This window comes from Siphateles boraxobius, unplaced genomic scaffold (genome assembly GCF_051911475.1).
Source record: "Siphateles boraxobius isolate OS27281-9 unplaced genomic scaffold, OSU_SipBor_1 61, whole genome shotgun sequence".
Classification (NCBI taxonomy): Eukaryota; Metazoa; Chordata; class Actinopteri; order Cypriniformes; family Leuciscidae; genus Siphateles; species Siphateles boraxobius.
In genome coordinates, this window is record NW_027509188.1 from 8,663,527 (window position 1) to 8,690,226 (window position 26,700).

Sequence of the window (26,700 nt, forward strand, 5' to 3'; positions counted from 1 at the left end):
TTTCATTATCTACATATATATTAAAAGCACCAACAATTAGTACTTTATCTTCAGACAGTACTAACTCTGATAGAAAGTCAGCAAATTCTTTGTTAAAGCCTGTATGGTGCCCTGGTGGTCTGTATATAGTAGCCAGCACAAATCTCAAATGTGATTTATCATTTACGCTGGATATTGTTACATTAAGCACCAACACTTCAAACGAATTACATTTGAAACTAAACTTCTTAGTAATTCTGAAAATATTACTATAAATTACAGCAACACCTCCCCCTTTGCCTTTCATATGAGCTTCATGTTTATAACCATAATTTTGGGGGGTGGATTCATTTAAAGTAATGTAATTGTTTGGATTTAGCCAGGTTTCTGTCAAACACAATACATCTAGTTTATAGTCTGTGATCATATTAACAATAAGTGATTGGATCGAATATTCAGCAACCCAAGCTTTATCATTTGTTCATTTGTATTATATCTATTTTTTATCAACATTAACATCAATTAAATGTTTACCCTTAGATGGGGTTGGAAGTTTTTTGTATTTCCTAAATCGGGGAACAGACACAGTCTCTATATGATGATATCTAGGTGACAGACCTGAGCCCCAGATTGTCATGTTTGAGATCTAAGACTATGTGCCATATTACTAGAGAGAAGAGCAGCACCATCCCAGGAGGGATGAATACCATCGCTTTTCAACAGGTCAGGCCCATAAAAACATGTAATATATGGCCATATATGTACTTATATTTTAAATAGCATGACATATATCTATACATATATTTGACTTATCTGAAAACACAATATATGCCTGAAACATATATGAACATTTATGTGTCCAAACATGTGAACAAAATATTTGAGTTCATCCATATATGATACCATATATCTGCATATATTACAGTATTGTATTGGTTTCTCGCATATATGGACAACTGTAGGGTATGGACCAATCAGACACATACTAATTATTCATTATATACAAAGGTTTATGAAACTCCTCACACAGCCCAAATGAACAAACACAAGGGCAGAAACAGTGTCATGTTACAGGGCATGATAAGGAGAATTTACGACCTCCGAGGAATGTGGCCACATACTCAAGAGAGAGACTATGAAACAGAAACCCTCTTTAAAACAGACTTTGCTGCATTATCATAGACTAACTGATCTATAAATGAGCATGCATAAAACTGTGAAAGAAACAGTGTAAATGGTTTACTGTCTCGTGTACTATTAGGTATATATTAGGGTATGTATCCTGGTATACAACCAACTAACGATCAATGTAACCTCACCTGTATAATGCCTCCTACCCAACTAATCCTCATTTAATGACTCACACTTTGATGTACATCACCTTCTTCTAGAATGCAGTGTGGATGTGTTATAGCTATTTTAGCATTAATGAAGGTATAATCATATTATGGGACAAAGATCCGTAAATCAACTAAGAGCCACTTTCCCTCTCAGACATGTCCCCTTTCTGATTGGTCGAGTTCAACCCTTAGGGGAGGATCTTCTCCAGGCCTTATTAGAGACAGTCCACATGTGACCTCCCTCTCTTAGTTCTTTCATCCAGCCGCAACACTGTTCTGGTGATTCTGGGGAACCCCCTCCCCCTCCACGGGGGCCCCAGGGCCCAGCAGGCCTCGATTCCAACCAGATATGGGCTCAGGCAGGAGAGAGATGACTCTCTCACAAAGAACCAAGGACAATCTCAAAAGTTTTGGAACAAAGACTCCAACCAACAACGACTCCAATCACCCATCCTTCCGACTTCCTCACTTTTCCTGGGTGCTCGGCGTGGCCTCAACAGAGTCCCAGGCCTTGACCAAACCAGCCATACGTTCCTGGAGAAAGAGAACGCTCAACCAACTTCCACTTGACACTGCCGGAACCATCAACGACTTCAATTTTCAACAACTTCAAGAATTGTTCCCATTACAAATGCAAGTATTCAATTCAATGAAATGTGAAAATGAAATTCTGATGGTTCTTCTCATAGACCCTCTTCCGGTTTCCAATTTCATCCTATTCATCCTATCCTACTGTACAGGCGAAGAAATAATTATTCTTCTGTGGCCAGGGAAGATACCCTTTTCTTAGAATAAATTAATAATCAAAAGAGTTCGTTGGAAGAACTGATTAATTGATTGTAATATTAATTCAGCCACATCAAGTTAATCCAATTAACTGACCCAAATATTTATAATTAATAATAACAAGATATTATTGATTATTAATATTTCCAAAAGCTGAGTTCCTTACACAACATTAAGCATAAATATGTGACATAAATATTTGTTTCCCACATATGTAATAAATGTATGTAAACATACATGCATGTGATACTGATGCATTGAAATAAGTATATATATGCATACATATATGCGTCTTATATATATTTAACATTATGTGCATATACGGGAAAATATATGGCACTTACATGAAAACGGCCATTTTTGCTATATTTTGAAATATATGTTTCATATATGTCTATGTGTTTTATATATATGAATTTTGCATATATTCTCATATAGGCAGCAGACATACATGGGCACTGACATTATATATGTAATTTTCTTATATTGACATATATTACATTTCTGTATGGGGGTCTGCCCCAGAGCAAATTACAGTGCCCGAGATCGTACTTGCAAGTTCACACACCTCTTTAACGTTAATTTTAGGGATCTCCGACTGGCGAAGTTGTGGTGGAGATTTTAAACTGAATATTAAATTAACCATGTTTTTAAAATCTAACCACAAAGATATGAATTATACTAACATCTCATGATAAGTTCTAACACTTCCTTTGGTCCTATGTCTGAAGATGACTAAAACTTCCATTCCTGATTCTAACAATAAATCTAAATTGAGCTTACTTCCTTTTTCTCTAGGATGTAGCCATCAGACAAACTCCAACCTCCTAAACATTTGACTTAATATAACTTTGGTAAATGGAACTTTGAATTTGGACTAACCGTTATATTGTGAAATGATTGATTAAAATATTAACCCCACACAATGTTTTTTGATGATACAGGATATTTTGCTGATGTTACTAACAAAGGGTAATGAAAGGGGGGACTTGCAGAGCGTGATATGTTAGTCTTGTTGATTCTGTTTTGAGATGTCTGGGTTTGAAAACTCGTGATAATGTATCATGTCATATTATAAAAACTGTTGTATTCGTGTTTACTGGTGGGATTCTCAATGGGATTTGTCAGAGATCCACCGGCCTTGCTTCTTCTAGGGAGATTCTCTGAGAACTGCTCGAGAACTCTCCTGGCCGTGATTAAAGCATTTAAAGGACATTTGCTGTAGTCTGTCTGTTATTTTCTGCTCCGCAGCAGGCTAGTTTAGGGTAAGTTAGAAAACAAGTTAGAATTAATACAATGTAAACTCGGCTGTAGTCGATTTGTAGACTCGCTGGAGTATAGGATTTTAAACGGATGCTGTAGTCGATTTATAAATGATGTATAGGATTTTAGTGTCAATTAGTAGACGCTTGGGCGATTTAACTGTGCGCCCCAAATAAAAGTGCACTAGAGACCTTACTACCAATCTCAAGTGATAGTGTTCAATTTAAAAGCACTAGAGACCTTACTATCGATCAAAAGTGATAGTGTCCAATAATTAGATTCCAGGTACGCAGTTAGGTTTAGGGAAAAATCCACAACAAAGTCAATCATCATTAGTGCCGACGTGAATAATAATCATAGAAACTTTACAATTAGCATTAGCCAGCACTTTTAAATTTGCTTTGATGTCAGGCGCTCTGGCTCCCGGCAAACATGTGACTATGGTGGCTGGTGTCTCTATTTTCACGTTCCGTGTAATAGAATCACCAAAAACTAGTACACCGATCATATGTAAATTCGGCTTTGAAATAGTTTATAAATAATTGTTTATTTATTCTTGTTATTAGCATCTTATTATTACCTTGTATCTAAAATTGTTGATCAGTTAGGTAAACTTTAAAGGCGAAAAAATCTGTAGAAAATTGGAAAAGGTACTGGTAAACTTCTTCAAGGACATTATCTGTCAAGTTTACACAAAAAAAAAAAAACATTTATTTAAATTATAGGTAAAACACCTGTGAAAAATCAATATGGATTACATAATACATTGTATTCATGTTACGGCTGCTAGGGGTTGGCCCAGGGTTTACGTTGTCCGGTAATTACCGGACATTGGCCGGGAAAAAAATGAAATGTCCGACAAAATTAAATCTCTCCGGTCAAATTGTCCGATAAAAAATGCCTAATAGAAGGTTCCAATTCATCTCCGTTTCAGCGCTTTTCTGCGGCACTGAGGACAGCGACTCAGTAACCTACCTGTGTAGCTCTTGTGTCGCTGTCCTCAGCTCAGTAACGTTAGCCTAACTCGAGAAGCGCAGCGCCGCGTCGCGTCCAGGACAACTCGAGGTATCGCACACCGGACGCACTCTTTCTCAGTTTATGGCCAGCAATATTGTTATGTTTAAAGACATTATGGAATTAAGATAATGTCTGAAATGTTATGATTGTACTGTACAATTAAATACAATCGTTGCTGAGCTTGCAGTCTGAACACTTTACCTCAGACCGTCCGTTAACTGAATGAATTGAGAATATCAGCTGAAAATCCGATAACATCAGCACTAAGGAGCTCTTTTCCAAAACGATATAAATCCATTTCAATAGTTTTCAGGAAAATAATTTATTTTACCTAGACCCACACATTTTGTGAATATTCAATTTATCCTGTTGAAAAATGATTATTAAATCAAACAACAATATTGTTGATGATAAATTCAAAGTTATCTTTTTTTTTCTAAACACTATAAATCCATCAATTCTTTTCCAAAAATTGATGGTTTGTCTTTTAAAAAAACAACAACAAGAGAATATGCAACATATAATCTGTTACGTGCCTCCCCAGTCTAAGGGGTCAGGGAGGCAGTAACAAGGAAATTATCAACAAGTTGGCAACCAAGAACTCTCCTCCCCTGTCTCACTCCACAAATCACACAGATTTTTAGAACTCAAAAAGACTTTATTTGGATTGATCCAAAGTACAAAAGGAAACGGAAAGCATCAATAGGCTTCGGGAGGGGACAAGGCCAAAACAATAAACATAAAGTTCTGACTATAGGAGAAAAGCCTTCTTAACCTTTCAAAATAAGATAAAAAAGAATAACAAATACCTTACCTCACTCCCTCTCTAGCCAAACACAGGAGAAAAAGGTGGACATAACATAAATGGCATCCTCCTCCCTACTGCTTCCAAAATAAACTTAAATCAAAAAGGAGTCTGGTAACTGGTTTGAAGAATGTAAAAAGAGCTGGTTTAACCGCAGTCCAAGTCTGTTCAGATCAACAACAATCAACAATGTCAGCAATTGACAACAAGATGTACAATTGCTCTTAACACACATGCAAAGGGGTGAGGCAGGAGGAGACAGTCTGGGCACCCTGGAGTCAAAAGAGGATCTCCTCCAACTGGCTTTTCCTTTCCAGCTTTATCCACAAGCTTCCCTAGTCAGGAGCCAATCAGTGGGAACCAGGAGATGATAGTAATTCGTATAAGCTGGCCCCCATTTGGACATGAGAGAATGAGAGAGAGAGAACAAAGAAAGAAAAAAAACCACCAAAACATTGCACACATAATAATTACGCCCTGGGATGTAACACCCCCATCACCAAATTTACAACCAATGGCTTGTAAATATCTTACATGTACCACATCAATCACATATACCGTAACCCCCCCCCCCCCCCCCCGTTAATCTTCATCACAGGCTCTGGAGAGTGCATCTGCCAGCAAGTTCTCCGAGCCCTTCTTGTACTGAATGTTCAAGTTAAACTCTTGCAGGTAGAGTGACCAGCGCATCAAACGCTGGTTCTGGTTGCACATGCGAGAAAGAAAAATTAGAGGGTTATGGTCAGTATAGACGACTAGAGGAATACAACTACCTCCCACATACACTTCAAAATGTTTGAGTGCCATCACTAGTGCCAGAGCTTCCTTCTCTATGGTACTGTAGTTGCGTTGACTTTTAGAGAACTTCTTAGAGAAGTAACAGACGGGATGCTCGACACCATCACCGTCATCCTGCAACAGGACTGCGCCAGCTCCCACAGCACTTGCATCTACTTGTAGTTTAAATGGAAGAGAAAAGTTAGGAGCTGACAGGACCGGGGCATTACAGAGAAGGTCTTTGGCGGCAACAAAAGCACACTCACACTGAGGAGTCCAAACAAATTTCTTCACCGTACTAAGCAGGTCAGTAAGGGGAGAAACTAATATTGCAAAGTTTTTACAGAAAACCCTATAGTACCCTGCCATTCCTAAAAAACGGCGTAACTGACGCTTGGTACTAGGGGTAGGAAATTCAATAATGGCGGTTACTTTAGCTGTAACAGGTTTTACATAACCCTGACCTACTTTCTTTCCAAGATAAGTTACCACACCTTTAGCAAATTCACACTTGGCCAGATTCAGGGTTAGTCGAGCATCACTTAATCTGTTAAACAGACTTTCTAAACTGTCGAGGTGGTCTTCCCAGGTACTTGAATAGACTACAATGTCATCCAGGTAAGCTTCACAGTTAGGCAAACCAGACAAAACTTTTTGCATTAGGCGTTGGAAGGTTGCTGGAGCATTTCGCATCCCAAAGGCCATACAATTGTACTGCAGGAAGTTGTCTGGGGTTACAAATGCAGAGATCTCACGTGCACGTGCAGTTAACGGGACCTGCCAATAGCCCTTTAACAGATCTAACTTGGAGACAAACTTTGAAGCACCAACTCTGTCCACACAATCTTCCATTCGTGGTAGGGGAAAGGAATCAGGCTTGGTGACGCTATTTACCTTTCGATAGTCTGTACAAAAACGAAATGAAGCATCAGACTTTGGAACTAACAGGCAGGGGGAACTCCAGGGGCTTTGGCTGGGTTCCGCCAAAGAATTTTTAAGCAGGTAATCTACTTCAGCTTTCATGATCTCACGCTTTGCAGGGTTCACCCTGTATGGATGCTGTTTGATGGGAAGAGCACTACCTACATCAATGTCATGAGACCGCACCGGGGTTCTTCCTGGGACATCAGAGAACAGAACGGGATGTTTTTGTAACAACCCTACAACATCCACTCTGTGATTCTTGGACAAATAGGATAAATGTAAATCTAAATTATCCATTATAGCTGAATTGTTCAGACGTACTTCAGTTGTTTTTTTAGCCAGCATCAGCTCGTCGCAGGCAGGACCTACTGTACCATCTACTGACACACTGGGTTCAGACACCGATGTGGAAGGAAGAGAGGGTTTAATTACCTCACGTGCAACATAATGTTTCAACATATTAATGTGACATACTCTCTTCTTTCGTCTACGATCAGGGGTACCCACAACATAATCTGTGTCACTAAGTTTCTGTTCGACGACATATGGTCCAGAAAATTTAGCTTGCAAAGCTGAGCCAGGAACAGGAAGTAAAATGAGTACAGACTCACCCGGCTGAAAATTGCGCTGTACTGCAGTTTTGTCAAAGCAAGATTTCATTTTAGACTGTGCCGTGGCTAGATGGGCCCTTGCCAGTTCACAAGCTTTGTGCAGACGGTCACGGAAAGAACTGACATAGTCTAGAACCGAGACAGATGTATTAGTCTTACCTACCAACTGCTCTTTTAACAACCTTAAGGGGCCTCGAACCGTGTGAGCAAACACAAGCTCAGCAGGACTAAATCCCAGTGACTCTTGAACAGATTCCCTTACAGCAAACATGAGCAATGGTAGGCCGTCTACCCAATCTTTTCCAGTTTCCAAACAAAAGATACGGATCATAGACTTCAGGGTCTGATGAAACCGTTCTATCGCTCCCTGTGACTCAGGGTGGTAAGCACTAGACATGTGATGCTTTATCCCCAACTCTTTCAACATCTCTCCAAACACTTTTGAAGTGAAATTTGACCCCTGGTCAGTTTGAATTATTCTGGGCAAGCCAAATGTAGTGCAAAACTTTACGACCTCCTTCAGCACCACCTGTGCTTTCAACGTACGCAACGGTACAGCTTCTGGGTAACGGGTTGCAGGACACATTATTGTTAAAATGTATTGGTGCCCATGTTTTGACTTCGGAAGGGGTCCTACACAGTCAATTAATATCTTCTCAAATGGCTCTCCTATCACTGGTATCGGATTGAGAGGAGCTTTTGGAACAGTTTGATTTGGTTTGCCTGCACGCTGGCAAACATCACATGAACGACAAAAACTAGAGACAGTGGATTTTACCCCAGGCCAGTAGAAATGTTTAGTGATCCGCTGAAATGTTTTAGTGACACCAAGGTGTCCAGCGAGAACATTTTCATGTGCCAATCTTAACACTTGAGAGCGATAACCGGAAGGTAGAACGATCTGAAAAATTGTTTGCCAATCGTGTCTTTCTAAAGACTTTGGCTCCCACTTACGCATTAAAACCCCATCGTCCCAAAAATATCCTACCCGCGCCACTAACAGATCACAATGGTCAACTGCAGCACTGACGCACTTTGAGAGTGTAGGGTCTGATTTCTGCGCAACAACGAGATGGTCCTTACCGAACACGGGAGGAAGATCAGCTGTGGGCTGGGACTCATGACTAGGCACGAGTTCAGTCTCAACTGATAACTCGCACTCTATTGGATTAGGCTGCACAGCCAGGAAAGAATCTGCGAGACCAACAACATCTTGAAACTTTCGTGACTGGGACCTAGTGACAGCACACACAGGAAAAGCTAGAGGATATTTTCCAGAGAGATCCAACGAGTTGCACACAACTGGCTTACTTACAACTATTGGACTGGGGAAGACATTACCACCTGCAAGATCATTTCCCAATATAAGAATGACGTTATCTACCGGTAGTTTGTCACACACACCCATTTGAACCAAGCCCGTGACAAGATCAGATTTCAGATTAACAGTGTGTAATGGAACACTAACACAGCCCATTTCGATGCCACGAACAAGGACATTTTCGTCAGTAAATGAAGCATCAGAGAAGGGCAAAACACCATCCAGAATAAAGGACTGAGCTGAACCAGTGTCTCTTAAAATTCGCAGAACTGTCAGCCAAAGACACATAACCGGTCAGAAGAAATGGTAAATAGGAAGAAGTGTCAGTGGTAATCAAGTCAGGAACAGATTGTACCAGTGCAACATTTTTAGGTCTCGCATTTGCGGTCTTCTGTTTCCAAGCCCGACAATCAGAGATTATATGCCCAGGATCAAGACAGTAAAAGCAGACTCTCTTCTTTTCCACATTTCTTGAGACGGCTTTCCCAGCACTAGACTTACTGACATAAGCACGGGCTGCATCATGAATTACAGACTCTGTAGCGAAGGAAGTTTTTGTTTGACGACCAGAGGGAAAGACGGTTCGGTGGGTAATCGCAAATTCATCTGCAAATACCGCAGCTTCAGAAAGTTTCGATACTTTTTGTTCATTTAAATGAACTACAACTCCTTCCGGTACACAAGTCTTGAAATCTTCCAGCAAGACCAACTCTTGCAACTCTTCATAAGTTGTAGTCTTACTGGCAAGACACCATTTTTCAAAAAGCGATTTCTTTTCTCTAGCGAATTCAACATAAGTTTGTTTGGCTTGCTTTGAACACGCTCTAAATTTTTGCCGATACGCCTCCGGCACTAACTCATATGCCCTTAGAACTGCTGTTTTCACAATGTCATAGTCCAATGACTCCTCAATTGGCAAAGCCGCACACACCTCCTGTGCTTTGCCAACCAGGTTACACTGAAGCAGCAGAGCCCACATGTCCTTCGGCCACTTCAATTTAAATGCGACGCGCTCAAAAGCAACAAAATAAGAGTCTACTTCTGCTTCACGGAAAGGCGGTACTAGCTTGATGTACTTGCCTATTTCAAAGTCAGATTTAGACTCAACTAGATCAGTAGGAGAGGCCGGTATAGGAACTGGTCGGTCACGGAAGCCTTGCGCCTCAAGATCAAGCCTACGCAGTTGAATATCACGGTCAGCTTTAATTTCAAGAGCTCTCAGACGAAGCAGCTGTGTCTCATGTTTCTGCTTACTTACCGCTAGATCCAGCTCTTTTAACTTAAGCGCCACTTGAGGATCTTGATAAGACTCTTTTTTAACACTACTTCCTGAACTTGAACCACTGGACGCAGCTTCATTATCAATTTCGGTGTCGACCACATGCTCTAAGATTAGTTCTGGAAAGACATCTACCTCTACCAATTTCGTATATAGTTCATCTCTTATCACGCTTTTCGTTGCTGCCTTGGCAACCGTTATATTATAAAAGTCAGCTATCACCAGCAGATCTTTCTTTCTACAACGATTGTATTCCTCCAATGTAGGACACAGCGTAAATTTAATCAAATCGAAATCCATATTTTTTAATATAGGACTTCCTCATCCACCAAAGTTTAAAGCAGCCAAACAAAATTAAAAATTTCACAACAACAAAAGAAAGAACGGACGAGCCCCCAATTGTTACGTGCCTCCCCAGTCTAAGGGGTCAGGGAGGCAGTAACAAGGAAATTATCAACAAGTTGGCAACCAAGAACTCTCCTCCCCTGTCTCACTCCACAAATCACACAGATTTTTAGAACTCAAAAAGACTTTATTTGGATTGATCCAAAGTACAAAAGGAAACGGAAAGCATCAATAGGCTTCGGGAGGGGACAAGGCCAAAACAATAAACAAAGTTCTGACTATAGGAGAAAAGCCTTCTTAACCTTTCAAAATAAGATAGAAAAGAATAACAAATACCTTACCTCCCTCCCTCTCTAGCCAAACACAGGAGAAAAAGGTGGACATAACATAAATGGCATCCTCCTCCCTACTGCTTCCAAAATAAACTTAAATCAAAAAGGAGTCTGGTAACTGGTTTGAAGAATGTAAAAAGAGCTGGTTTAACCGCAGTCCAAGTCAGTTCAGATCAACAACAATCAACAATGTCAGCAATTGACAACAAGATGTACAATTGCTCTTAACACACATGCAAAGGGGTGAGGCAGGAGGAGACAGTCTGGGCACCCTGGAGTCAAAAGAGGATCTCCTCCAACTGGCTTTTCCTTTCCAGCTTTATCCACAAGCTTCCCTAGTCAGGAGCCAATCAGTGGGAACCAGGAGATGATAGTAATTCGTATCAGCTGGCCCCCATTTGGACATGAGAGAATGAGAGAGAGAGAACAAAGAAAGAAAAAAAAACACCAAAACATTGCACACATAATAATTACGCCCTGGGACGTAACAAATCAGGGACTCATACTATAAATGAATATAAATTAAATAAGTGCAAATGCATGAAATATATAAAATCCAAACAAAATAAATAGTAAAATAAAATAGATAGTGCAAATAAAATAAATATATCCAATGTCACGTTCCAATATTGTCCACCACATAAAACAAATTTAAAGATAACACACATACAAATACCAGTCCTTAAATACAACAATGTTAAAAATGCATTCAAATCATATATATCGGGGGGAGACATGGTCCGACATGATTTTGGCCACTTAATTAAGTTTTGTTTTGTAGAAAGCCTTTCTTTAAAGTGAATTTCGTTTTGTATAAATTGTATCTTAATTTTAATATTTTTTTCATCAACCAATTACCTGGATTTAATAAATAAGAAGCAAATAGACAATATAATCATAACATGGAGGCGCGGGCGCGGTCCCTTGCATTGCACGTGAACTGGAGCGCATCTCATCATAAATTAACCGAAACTCAGCGTATGCCTCACACATGAGAAATATATCTATATAGAAAGCTTGAAATGTCTTTAAACGAAACAATTAAAAACGAAAAGAAATAGGATAGGCCTACTCTCTGATTATGTAATCCATTACATGCATTTCTCTCTATAGGCGCGTTCACGGTGATAGTCAATTTCATCTTTGAATGAATCGGACGTTCATGTTTTTTTTCTGTCTATTTGAAAGTTATGCTAATAAACATGTTGCATTCTATACGGCCTGATTATGTCATTTTTTAAGTTACATAGACTGCCTCCAGTTTTCCTCAACTTGACTAATTAAGAGGCGATATTTGACCGGCATATCATCAAAATGTCCGTAAAACAAAACCTCTGCCGGTCACTTTGACCGGCACCATTTTTTCTAGCGGAAACTCTGGGTTGGCCGTAACAGGAAAAGGAATGAGTCTCACTACCAGAGAGATTCCAACAATAAATATGTTTATTTCCAAAAGGTTTTAACGTCAGGGGCAGACAAGGCCAAAATAACAAACAAAAAACCAATCTTTTGTTTAACCTCTACAATTCCTAAAACAAAAGAAAACAAAATCCAATTTAAACTTACCTACCTCCCTCAACAAAAAACAATGTGAAAAGATATACAAAATAAAATGGTGTCAAACCCCCTACGTCCCTTAATTTGGCAAAAATATATACAAAAATATTTACAGGAGATAAATGTACAAGTCCGTAGCAAACAATGCAAAACAGAATCCAAAATCGTACTAAAATAGGCATGGGTCAATTAACAAGGATAAACAGAGGTTCAAAATCACAATATCCAAATAATCACTCACAGCACAATCTCAAATAAACACTCACAATCTCTCTGATACGACACTATAGACTAGACGATGATACAAAACAATAGCAAAGTGGTTATGATCAACAATGGCACAATAGTGGCCTTTGTTGAGAGTTTGGGGCGGTTCTTATATCTGGATCAGGTGTGGAGGAGAACCAATCGCAGCCTCCCAACATATTATCACCAGATACCGCCCACCTGTAACACAAACAAGTAGATGCACATACACAGAAACAATAATACACAGGACAGAATGAAATCAATGAGCAAATGACTAAGGCTAATAACAGTTCATATTCTAGGCTCATCTCGCCTATATATAGTATTCATCATCAATAAGGAATTTGGTATTTTAATATCACTGTTCTAGTACATTAAGGCACTTTAAGTGTTTTTCACGTTAAGTGTTTTACAAGGTCTCGCTCTTTTTTTAGTGACTGAAATACTGCAGCAGGTGCTGGATATGGATCTCGGGTTTCCAAAACTTGGATTTCATTTACATATTTTAGTTTTTCTATTTTTGAGATGGAAAATTGACAGGCCTGTAATGCAGTTCTATGGATGTTTTGCTCGCCTCGGTCTCCGTGCTAGTCACATGACTGAACAATATGAATACCCAGTGCTAAACTTTAAAACTTAATTCAAATATGAAGTTTTTTCCAATCGCAAAAAGAGCTTGAGGAACTGTGGAAATCCCTTCTTCTTCTGTATGTTCTTCTAATTTAAAATATGTGCTGTGCCCAGCCAAAAGTCAAAATTAATGCTTCTTTCAACAAGAGGTGAAATGAGGTGTCAACACCCCTCTAACTCCGGCACTGGCGTTAAGCTCGCATATTTGAGCTTTTGTTCATTTTGTTTTGTTTTATCATTTGATGTGCAGACGAAGGACTAAAATAATCTTAAAAAATGTAGTGTGTACTTAAGTCAAAATTGTAAGGAGTGTAAAGTACAGAATTCAGTTTAAACTGTTCTTACAGTACAAATACCCCAAAATAATGCAAATGCCCGCAAAATATGCAAATACTGACGAGCCTTTGGGCAGTATAAAATGTGAGGAATGACAATTGCATCAGAATCTAGACTGAACGTTTACACGGCTGATTAAGCAGCGAACACGGCAGCTTACGCAATGTCTCGTTCACGCCTCTCAGGGAACCGAGGTTACAACAGTAACCGGAGACATTCCCTTTCGAGAGCGGTCACTTCGCTGTGGGTACTGTATTCAATCCCACCGTGAGAGTGCTAAGATCAGTCCAAAGACACAGGGCTAAATTGCACCAAACATGGAGTAGAACAGTACACAATTCAACCAATACCAACGCCGCTAGGAGTGCTCACAGCTGATAAGTGGAGCTAGACCAATGAGCTGCCAGCTCAGGTACACCCAAATTAGTATATCAGCTCAAGCGAGAGGGCTGCACTGAAAACAGGGCAGAACAACAACAGTAAGCACATATGAATGTAATGGGCACGCACAGTGTCAACAGCCAAAGCGGTAACAAACTGTGTTGCTATCTGAATACGGTAGTATGCATGCTTCAGATCCACAGATGCAAATCCTGAACGCACGTTTGTGAAGCGTTCGGTTGTGAAGCGTTCGGTCTCAGGTCCAGAATCGGACAGAGTCCCCCATCCCTCTTGGGCACCACAAAATAGCGTTTGTAAATCTCGCTCTCCAGCTCGCTCGGAGGGACTCACTCCATCGCTCCTTTTGCGAGCAGGCTGTGAACCTCTTGTCTCAAAACGAGGGCATTCTAAGGCAATGTTAGCGACGGAATAATGCCGATGAAACAGGGTGATCTGTGCTGAATTGGATGAGGAGGAAGCAGCTCTTTAACTAATTCTTCACAGTTGACAGGTAAAATGGTTCTTCTCTTACGTGTGAATTCTCATGTGGTCATTAAGGATACCTTTTCGGCTGAAACTTTTTCCACAATGTTGGCAGGTAAAAGGCTTCTCTCCAGTGTGAATTCTCATGTGCCTGTTAAGGCTTCCTTTTTGTTTAAAACTTACTCCACACTGTTGGCAAGTAAAAGGGCTCTCGCCAGTGTGAATTCGCATATGGACTTTAAGATTTCCTTGTAGATCAAAACTTTTTCCACAATGTTGGCACTTGTATGGCTTCTCCCCAGAATGAACTCTCATGTGACTGTTCAGGTGTCCTTTTTGAGTAAAACTTATTCCACATTGTTGACAAGTGTAAGGGCTCTCTCCAGTGTGAATTCGCATGTGGACTTTAAGGTTTCCATGTAGATCAAAACTCTTTCCACACTGAGAGCATATGTAAGGCTTCTCCCCAGAATGAATTCTCATATGAACTTTAAGGTTTCCATCTTGATTGAAATTCTTTCCACACTGAGGGCATATGAAAGGCTTCTCTCCAGTGTGAATTCTCATGTGGTTATTAAGGTTTCCTTTTTGTCTGAAACTTATTCCACATTGTTGGCAGGTGTAAGGGCTCTCTCCAGTGTGAATTCTCATATGGACTTTAAGGTTACCTTGTAGATCAAAACTCTTTCCACACTGTTGACATGTGAAAGGCTTCTCTCCAGTGTGAATTCGCATATGGACTTCAAGCTTTGCATGTTGATTGAAACTTATTCCACACTGTTGGCAGGTAAAATAACTTTCAGTCCCTGTCTTTTGAGACCTTTTTTGTGAGGACGTTTTTTCAGTCTGTGAGCAGCTAAGAGATTTCTGTGTCTCGTACTTATCTTTCTCTTTTGCTCCATTCAGATCTTGACCCTCCTCTTTCAATGCCATCAAGTCTGAAAAAAGACAAAGGTTAATCTCAGTTTAATAGCTAGATCCTTATATACACCCGGGTTGCCAAACTCAAATCTTAGAGAGGCCGCAGTCCTGCAGAGTTTAGCTTCAACTTTAATTAAATGCACCCGATCAAGCTATTTAAGTTTTAGCTATTTAAGTACTTCAGGTTTATTTAACAACTACAGGTATAGGGGCTTTTGCACCGGGTAGTTAACGGAGCTCGGTTATAGGAACTAGCCACTAGGGCAGTCCCCCGAGAACTGAATTTTCCCCTGGGGCCATTTTCTTAGTTGCATTCCCACCGCCAATGTGAACTCTGAAGTGACGTAAGCCATCACTAAGGTCTTGCCGTACTGGTTGTTGGACAGGACTTTTATTTCGACAGCATGGCGGACTAATATTGACAGTGCTGAGAACACCAGAACCTGAACACACAGCTCTCCCATTCTCCTCCTTTGTTAGTTTACAATCTGTTTAACAGTCCTAATACGTTATTAGATCAAACAAATGGTATACAAAAATTTATTACAGAGTTTGACATGTGGTTGATGCCCAATGTAGCTAACTGAGCAGAAATACACAATCATGTTTCATTTGGTCCCTTCAAAGTAGTGCCTGTTATGAATTTTTATGATGAATCATTCGTCTGGTGCAAAAGAAAAGCGAATACTATTAACAAAACGAATAAGACAGCTTGGAGGCATGGCATACACCATGCTGATCTGTGGTGTAACTCTCGTTCGGCTCAAGCTGAATTGAGCAGATGCATTCAGTTTTTGATTGTGGTGTCTGTTATGTAACTGAACTAAATTATTTTTGTTACTAAAACCACGGAGGGAGGCGGTGCCACGGTTGACAAGTGATGTAACTGGTGTGCGGCTAAACACCGTGCAACACCGGTAACACCGACTATTGCAGAAAGCCTACTCTGCAGGACAGTGGCCCTCCAGGAACTGAGTTTTGCAGCCCTGCTATATGTACTAAGCTACTTAAAGAGTGTTACATAATCTCAGAACCTCTTTTCAATATTGTTCAAAAAATCTCAGTCGGCGGAGGCACCGGGTGATCACTTGCATTTTTTTTCTCCTTAAACCAGCTTAAAGAACTTAAAATACTTGTTGATTATATAGATATAAGTAATACATCATCATAAGGGCCTTTTACAATAGATTCAAACATTAGGGGTGGTTTTTTGTCACTCCTGGTATGAAATCCATTGATATTCATGGCCATTGACACTCTCTTGCATATGACCTTTCTAACACAAAAGTGTCTTACAAAAGTAAAATCAATATATTGTGTTATGTGAAATCCAAAGCTCAAAAGTCATGAAAAAAGTTTAGTATGTGTTTTTTATAGCCTTAATCTAGCCTGGGTTTCCCCATGCTGCCTTGTGGGCAGCGCGATTTTATTGACGCTGCTAGGCAGCCTGGATTCCATGGACCAGATTTTCGCCTTAGTGAGGGGACCAATCACAGAACGGGGAGATACAAACGATGACGATGTCTATAGAGACAGCGCAACGCGTCATAATCTGAAGACCACGCCCACCGGGGGGGGGGGGGGGGGGGGGGGTACAATCCAACCGTCTCCATTGACTTTGCATTGCGAGAGGCTGCCTCTTTGTCATTTATGACATATAACAAAAGACAGAAAAATGCCTAAAAGCTGAGTGACACAGTGTACAGCAAACAAGCTAAGAAACCCAGATATACAATCAAGAGATATGAGTCTGTGTGTACTGTACACTTTTACCTTTTATAACATTAAGATGCAAAACCAGCAATTTATTTTTAATCCAACTCCCATCTATTTGGTTGGATGCAAAACAAATTATTTGCAAGACCTGGAAGGCCCTTGAGATAGACACAGGTTGAATGTATGTCTGTACATTTGATAAGTTCAACTGAGTCTATCTGTGGCAAGGGGGGCGTGGTTTAGCGGAGTCTGTAGTGGAGAGCTAGGCCGGAGCCGAGCGGTGAGTAAGTGGGTCAAGTGCAAAATGACGAACACCTGTTTCTTATTGCAGTGATTGGCGTGGGGAGACTGTTGAAAAGCCGGCTGGTCTGAGAGAGCGGGAAGAGAGAGGAGGACTGTGGACTCGTACACCACCCGTGACTGGAGAAAAGGAAACTTGCTGGACTGAGTTATTTATAAGTGGAAAGAGTATATTGTGAACGTTGCTATAGAGTTTTCTATGGTGAAGGCGCACCTCGCGCACATTATCGTTCTATATTTAAAAAGTAAATAAAGTGTACGAGTTCCAGTCAAGCCGACCCTTGTCTTCTTCCATCACACCCACATTGAACCCACACTACACTATCCCTCTTTCTTTTAAAATGCTTGTTGCTGTTATCCCTGATTCTCTGTCTTTGCTGATGTCATTACTTGTTGTTTTCATAACATCAATGAAGGTATGACCCTCTCCTTGCGCATTAACTACATCTATAAATGATTGTATTAATGCTACAGACCCATGTTTGGTTTGAACTGCATGGTTGATTCTTTTAGATAAAGATTTTGCTCCTTTTGAATGAATTTGTTTGCCATTAACCACAGCCCTAGAATAAAAACTGAAAGCTTTATTTGCACTAAAACCTGACTCTTGAAGGAGATAAGACTCTATTGGGGTTGGGTGTCGTACATGTGGGCATCCAAGAAACATCACGCTAGAACTACCAATACACTTTGTCACAATCTTGGTGCCTCCCAACATTTTTTCAACAAAGCTTTTGCTTTGCTGTGTTTGTTCATCATTGAATAAAGTAGCAATGAGTCGTGGAACATGCTGGTAAAGGTTAAACATGTTAACAATTTGTTCTGCTACAGCTTGTGTGCCATGAAAGAGTTTCTGAAGGTGTCCATTCTGGGACTCATATAAGAATGCACTGTGACTCCATAAAGGACCCCAATTTTTCACAGATGCTGCTGCATGTACAAGTATGTGGACATTATAAGACACATGACACTTGTCATGATGGGGGGGGGGGTTGAATCTTGAAGGAGAATGTATGTGGCCTGTACTAGAAGTAGTAAATGGTCAAGATATTTTCTGGGTAAAATGCCGAACAAACAAGGAAGGCTGTAAAATAAGAGAAAGTGTCTGTATTCCGAAGCTTTCCAATATTTACGCAAAGAAATTGAACGGGGTGGTCTGGTTATACTTGCAGGTGGTTTAATGGCAAGTAACCTTGTTTCAATTTTCATCGACTTCTCTTCCAATGTACCAAGGCTCTGTATGTTATTTGGAGTCAAACCATAGGGTAGTCAGCTGGCGACAAACACCAAGTAATATGCCATGCATTTAATCATATGCAAATCCAGAAACCATGTTAAAAAACATCAGCAGCATTAGAGGAGATGGACCTTTTACATCATTTATGCATGTTCCAGAATCAAAAGCTTGCTGAGCATCTTTAGTGTGTTTTTTGTGTGATCTGAGCACTGGCTCCATTTACTGCAAAGGATACACCCTTGTAAACCCATTACCCTTTTCTACAACTTCACCCTTTTGATAACACCAGTTACAACCATGCTCTCCATGAAATTGCTTGACATTCTGTACAGCACAATGAGCCACTGAATCACAAATGCAAAGCAAACTGTAAACATGGACTAATGATTTTTCACCTTTCCACTGACAAGGTAACCCTTGGTTTTCAAGACTTCGCAATTCATTAACAAATGATTGCAGAAACATGTTCATTTCTGGCTTTCTTGGCCCAAACCACAAACCACCAAGAATGACATACTTTGCCCTCAGATTAGGGGGCGGCTAATTGATTGTAACTTGAAGTGGCCAGATATAAAAAGGAGAAGATTTGAAAATTGGAACACCATCAACATTCCATGACACTGAAATATTTGCCAAATTTGGGTCATTTAGTGCATCAATAGATTTGTACATAGTGCCATCAAATATGTCTTCAACATTTTGTGAGTTGCGCTTCGTCCTTGACCATTTGTAATTCAAAGACTGACAAAAATCTGTATCCAGAAATTTACCTCGTAATTGATCTGAAATAGATAACTTGATAAAGACAGAGCCAGATTTGATTAGGTTTTGCATGTCTCCTGGAGTACCATTGCATGAAGCACAGTGGGTGGGGATTTCATTACCAAATAAATATTGGCAGGATGGGCAAATATACTGGACTTCAAAAGTGTCACAGTGAAAGGATTTCATGAACTTGTACAAGCTATCTGGAACGCCATTGGTTGAATCAGGACAGTGGAGATTGATCAGATCTAACAAGTCACTCAAAGCCACTTTGGATGTTGTATGCCTTAGGCTGTAGGCAAGTATAGACAGGAGAGATTCTTCATTAGTGATTTTGGCATTTGGATATATTTTTTCCTCACTGGCACACCACTCCTCTCTTTCTTCTGTGCTTCCCTCACAAACTGCACAGTGGTTTCTGACAATCTAGAATGTAAATATTGCACTTATTACAAGCTGATGCATAAAGAAGCTTTAAAAAAAAAAGGTATGAGGCTATAGACTAGATACATATTCTAAACTTTATTCTCACACGAGTCTGTGGAAAGTTCTCATAAGCTGTGCTAAAAACATCATCCTTGTCATCAGCAGAAAAGCTTTCCTGTCAGAAATTGTGCATTTATTACTCATTAAAACAAAAGATATGAACACATATTTACAAATGTATGCAAAAAACATTGGGTAAAAAGAAAAGATCAGAAATTCATTCTCACATCAGCATCTGAAAAGTTTCCATCAGCATCGCTGACGACCTCATTCTCATCATCAGTAGAAACATGTGCAGTGTGCAGCTACTAGGACCACTAGTTTTATGCATGTACTATATATACTTTTCAATTTTTATATGTACTGGCTGAAAAAGGAACAAAGAATTGCCAACCTTATGACAATAAAGAAGCACAATTCTAAAGAACATTATCTAAAAAACTATTCAATAAATAAAGAATATATTTTTGCATTAACCGACAGCTTAAACCAAATTGTAATATGAGAACATTTTCTAAAAATGACTACAATAACGAATCTGGGTATTTAACAAAATTGAATTAGAAACATAGGATTATTATATTTTATTTTACAAGGCTATTTTTTTAAAGAAAATAAAAGTTTTGTCGTAAAAGACTCAGTGTTTTAAGGAATCTGTTGAATAAGAGTCTTTCACCCTGAAAAAGACGCTCGTGTGATTAACATAAAGAACCGGCCTAAAATAACCTTTTTAGAGATTCAAATCACTGAGGTGACGTGTTTCATTGCCGCTCTACTCGCTACATGTAGCCGATTCAAAAGATTTCAAGTTGTTTTGGAAGGATGTTCTTTTTGGCCTTTATGACCTCAACAGAACTAAGACTAGGCCTAATGAAACTTTCATTATTAATCTCATTATTCTCTTGGCAAAATTTTACATTCATAAATGTAAGTTTGCGCATTCCAAAACATCTTTTATTGCTTTTAACAATGAGGCCAAGCAATATGTCAACTTGATTAAGTATTCTCTTAATCAAAAGGCAACAAAAACTGTGAATGTGTGTAAACAATTTGATATCTTTTTGTAAATCTGTACTTCCCCTGGCAAAATGTGATGATGTGAGTCTTTTGTTTATGTTCTGTTTATGTTAAACACCCGCGATGTTGGAAACTGCACAATGTATTATTTTTATAATGGAGATGAACGTTCTTGTAAACTGTGCAATTGTTTAATAAAAAAATTAAAAATGTAGCCTATTCACGTCATTCAACTGTCACTTTGTCTTGTGAAGGTAAGTCCGCCTTTTATTATATAATTGTATGGTTATAATGCTTTAAATTACTGTTCTGTTATACTTTTCTAAATTAATGTGTATTTGTAACACTAAAACATATGACGATTTTTTTTTTGTTTGTTTTTTTGCTGTCGATGATACATTATAGGCTTAATGATGTAACGTTAACCATATACCGCCTTTATCAAAACTTTTTTTAATAAATTACTATATAAAAATGAGCTTTATCTATTGTTAACAAAAAACATTACTTTGTTTTGTATTTCATTGCTAATAATTGATATAATTTTACCTTTTTGTTACCTTAGAATAGAAGTAAATTATCTGCACCGGACGAGACCGCGAGAGTCGCTGGCTTGCAGTTAAATGTAGCACTGTTGTCATGGATACAGTCCGCTGAAGGCAACAGATGAATGTGAATGATGAGACTTTAGAGTTTTGTACAGCTTTGGATTAATTTATATATATTTTATTGATGTATACATGTATTTATGTTCAATTGTATGTAAGTAAATATGTATGCATGCAATTATTTATTTATTTATTTAGAAAATGAACAAAACATGGGTTCTGGTGGAATGGAGGGAGGAGCCTCCCACCTATGATATTGTCCCTAAAAAAATACATACTAAAAAAAATTTAACCTGGAGATGTGGATGTGTTTTATGAAGAGGAAAGTTCCCCAGCCACAGTTATAGATATTGATGGTAAAAGTTATATATAGTGTGTCCATCTTTAGGTCATCCGCAGAAAGTATAGTATTTTAATGCAAGAAATAAACAGCATGGACAGTCAAGCTGGAGAGCCTTCAAGCCGAGAAACTCGACTTGAGAAAGAAATTCTCAAATTAAAAAAGGAAAATGAAAATCTAAGAGCTCTTAATATATCTCTGCAACAAGGTTATTATTATTTTCATAAATCTGTATCTGTCAGTGTGGTTGTCATTAATCTTTTTTCTTTTCTTTTTTTTTAAAGAAATTCTTCCAATGCTCAAGATTTTAGATATAGTGTCCCTACCTTTTTTCTTGACAGACACATGGGCTAGGAATTAGTCCAACTGTCCTGACAAGTTGTGGATGGCGTGGCACATCATGTTCTGCCATGGTAAAGATCTGGCAGTGGCAGTGTTTGGGAGAGAGGCGTTGGCCACACATGGGCTGTCGGGATAAGCTGGCAATGCTAACAAAGGCGCTAATGCAAAGCCAGCTCTTGACCAGGACAAAGTTGTGCTGATCCTAGGTGAGTAAAATGTCCTTCTTTTTTCTCTACACAAACATGATGTTGCAGTTACACTGCTAAATTGTAATAATATGTTATCACATATGAGGATTGCATTTACAGACACAGTACAAAAAAAGTTTCCTGATGTTCCAAAAATGTTCATCAGGGCAGCACTAAGAGAAAAGTTAAAATTTACGAGTACGGTAATAATTTGTCTACTCACCACACCCACACACACACACACACACACACACACACACACACACACACACACACACACACACACACACACACACACACACACACACACACACACTCATGCTCTCTCTCACACACAATCACACACACACACACACACACACACACACACACACACACACACACACACACACACACACACACACACACACACACTCTCTCTCTCTCTCACACACAATCACACACACACACACACACACACACATGCGTGCGTGCATGCTATCTCTCTCTCTTTCACACACACACACGCACGCTCATGCTCTCTCTCTCTCTCACACACACACACACACACACACGCTCATGCTCTCTCTCTCACACACACACACACACACACACACACACACACACACACACACACACACACACACACACACGCTCATGCTCTCTCTCACACACAATCACTCATACACACTTTTTTAAACTCTTTTTTTCCCCCTTTTTTTCAGGAAAACAGTGTAGAGGCTTCATTTAGGCTGTGAATTTGACTCCGCTTCTCTCTGCTCTGACAGTTTCAATAAATAAAATAAATAATCTGTGAAAATACATTGTTTGCAGTGAAGTTATTTCCCCTGCATGAATCCAGCAGAAGACAACCCAGTCCGGCAGGAAGTTTGAATATTATATTTTAAAACCCTGCCGGATTTAATTCCTGCATGTTTTCCTTCATAAAATTCCTGCTGGTATTCCTTCAGGAAAATGAGCTGAAAATCCTGTAGGAAATCTGCATAATATTCCTGCAGGATTCCTGTAGGTTATTTTTGTAAGGGACCCTTTACAAACACGTCTCATTACAAATCTTGGAAAATAAATGTAGTTTCCAAAAGCTCAGTTTCTCCATCACTACTTGCCAGTGACTGAATTCATTCTTATGATGAACTGATTCACGAGCGGAATGAGATGCACCTTTTCTGTTACTTGTGTGTTTTCATTCTGTTACTTTGCTCAACATTAATTACAACATTCAAGCGGTTTCTATAAGGTTTAACACCTTAAATACTTAAAACGCAAACCTTTCTTCTGCAGAACCATAACAGATACAGGAGTGTGACGCAGCCTTATGACATCACACCTGGAGACCAAAATACAAGTCCTGTTCACACACTGCTGTCTACTTAGAAACTGTGTGCACAGAAACTTACATAGAGAAAAATGTATATACAGATAATATATGAGAAATTCAGAGGTGAATGTATTGGTGAAATAGATATTTAAATACATGAAACTATTAAAGTCTGTGAGACTTGAGCTGCGTTTCACCGAAATTACCCGGAACAGTTTGTCCCAATTTTTATGCCCCAGACCGGTTGCTTTCTGCAGTTACACCATGGTCTAAAGGAGGGGTTCCCAAAGTAGGGGTCGTGAGACAGCGAGGGGGGGTCGCGAGATGATTTCCAAAAATCAAAAAAAAAAAAGATTGTATATATATATATATATATATATATATATATATATATATAACGATTAGAAATAGCATATTGTATCCATAATTTAAGAAAATAGTTGTTAAATAAAAAATAAAAAACATCAGCCTTTTCATTTTCCTTGACCGTTGGTCCTGAGCGGGTCTTGAGGTGATGACGACAGATTAACGTCAATTAACGATCAGCCTTCCTCCAAGTGTCGAAAGTATCGAGACGAATTTATCCAGTATGGATTCACATGTGTCATTGTCAACGAAGTACAACATCCCCAGTGTGTAGTGTGCACTGAGGTGCTTGCACATGAAAGCCTAAAGCCTGTAAAAATGCTACGACACTTGAAAACCAAGCACCCCCTCTTGCTGCTAAACCAGTAGATTTTTTCCGACGAAAGGAGGGAGAGTTACAACGCCAAAAGAAAGTTCTGACTAAACAAACAACAATCCCTGCCAAAGCTCAACAGGCATCATATGAGGTGGCATATTTAATTGCACAGGCAAAAAAGCCACACACTATCGGGGAAACCCTTATCAAACCCGCTGCTATAGCAATAAGTCGGGCTATGCATGGGGATAAACTGGCCCGTGACCTAGAAGCAGTGCCTCTGTCTAACGGGACTATTGCTCGGCGCATCTCCGACATGGCCCAGGACATAAAGTGTCAGCTGATGGACAGAGTGAAAAACGGGAAATATGCTTTACAACTAGATGAACCTACAGATGTATCAAACTCTCCCCAGCTGCTTGTATTCGTCAGATACAGTTTTGACGGAAAACTTAGCGAGGACCTTCTGTTTTGCACCGTGCTTGAGGGAACGTGCACAGGCGAGGACATTTTCACAAAACTTGACAACATACTAAAAGAAGAGGGACTGTCTTGGGGTGAGTGCATCGGTGTGTGTACAGATGGTGCTGGAGCAATGCTGGGGAAAAAGAAAGGTCTTAAAGCAAGTGGCGCCTCACATAAATTTCACGCATTGTATTATTCACAGAGGAGCTCTTGCGAGCAAAACATTTGTCCCAGAACTTAAACGTGTTCTTGAGACTGCGATAAAAATTGTCAACTACATAAAAGCGCGTCCACTCAATATCAGGCTGTTTTCCACTCTCTGTCACGAACTGGGATCGGAGCATGAGTGCTTGCTGTTCCACACAGAAGTCAGATGGCTTTCGCGAGGGAATGTGCTCAGCCGCCTGTTTGAGCTGCGGGACGAAGTGCGCTTATTTCTGATGGAGCATGGGTCCCAGCTCACTGACCACCTCACTGATCCTGGCTGGTTAACAAGGCTAGCATATTTGTCTTGCATATTTGAAAAACTGAATGGCCTTAATATGTCATTGCAAGGTGAAAACACAAGCATCATGTCACTGAATGATAAAATCTGCGCATTCACGAGAAAACTTGAGTGCTGGACTGAGCGAGTTGAAATGGGTATGATTGACATGTTTTCTGAGCTGGACGAATTCATTGAGGAAAATGAACTGAGTGTTAACATAGTGATGAAGTCTATCACTGCCCACCTTCAAGCCCTACTGGAAGTATTTCAACAAGTATTTCCCAGAGGAAACAGCTCCAGAACAATATGACTGGATAAGATCACAGTTCACTGTAACAAGGGCAAATCATCTGACATCCGACCTGGAGGACGCATTGGTTGAACTGTCAAGCGACCGAACCTTAAAGACAGCGTTTAATTCCAAGACGCTGGCTGAGTTCTGGATTTCTGTCGAGAGGGAATACCCACAGCTATCCAAGGCCGCTATGGATACTGATGCCGTTTGGCACTACCTACTTGTGCGAAAAGACTTTCTCGGCACTCACGTACATTAAAAATAAATACAGATCGCGACTGAATGTAGAGGATGAACTCCGAGTAGCGGTCTCCAAAATTAAACCAAGAATGGACTTGCTGTGCAATTACTATAAAACAATATTATAGTTGTTTGATTATTGTGTTCTTTTTTGTTTTAAACATGCTTGTGTTTAGATAGTCCTATTTGTGCGTGAGCGCCGTTGTGCGCAACGGAATTGTTCCCACCCATCCAGGGATGTGGGAACTATATTGTGAGAGGGGGGGCGGGATTCTTGAGGAGGGGGGGGGGGGGGGGGGGGTAGTGTAGGCCTATAGTAGCCTGTGTAATGTATCCTGATTGACTTTATGATTAGTTAAATCTGTTTTGCACATCCATCGCCACAGAGTTAAACATTTCAGACAGTACCGGACAGCCTCTGTCTCGTTCACTTCACGTCTGTGGGCGTTACGCACAGCTCAGTGTGGCCGCTCCAATTTACCTTCAATGAAATCTAACCTTAGTGTAATTGACAGAATTACTATAAAATATTTTGCTACCTTAAAGTTAAAGATTTTTAATAAAACTCAAGAGATGGTGGATGTGTGGAATTCCATGATGTATGAGTGACGTTAGTCTAGTAGAATTTTCTAAAAAATATTTTGCTACCTGAAGTTTAAAGATTTTTTGTGTCATGCATGCATGCGTGAAGTTGGCCCCCCACCCAACGCAAAACGTCGTCAAACTATACTCAATCGTTTGTGCTCCGTTTGTGCTAGTTTGTGCTGTAAAAAGTTTCGTTGTGCTGTTTCGGTTTTTTAGATATTAAAAGAATATTTTTAGGTCATTCTGAGGTCACTCAGCCCCCCACATGCTCCAAATTCACCCAAAATAGGCTC

General features: G+C 39.7%; 2 protein-coding genes across 2 annotated transcripts in view; both read right to left on the bottom strand.

The window, feature by feature from the left end:
* The window catches only part of LOC143718351 (uncharacterized), a 39,589-nt gene extending 15,954 nt beyond the window's left edge, over positions 1-23,635 (bottom strand). The window contains exon 1 of the mRNA XM_077209442.1: positions 23,604-23,635. The gene's annotated coding sequence lies outside the window, so the exon portion shown is untranslated. The remainder of the gene's footprint in view (positions 1-23,603) is intronic.
* On the bottom strand, positions 14,222-15,602 carry LOC143718353 (uncharacterized). Its single transcript, XM_077209448.1, has one exon. It carries the CDS (start codon positions 15,346-15,348, stop codon positions 14,461-14,463), a length of 888 nt encoding a protein of 295 aa, XP_077065563.1. The 5' UTR covers positions 15,349-15,602; the 3' UTR covers positions 14,222-14,460.
* Positions 23,636-26,700: the final 3,065 nt, after the last annotated feature.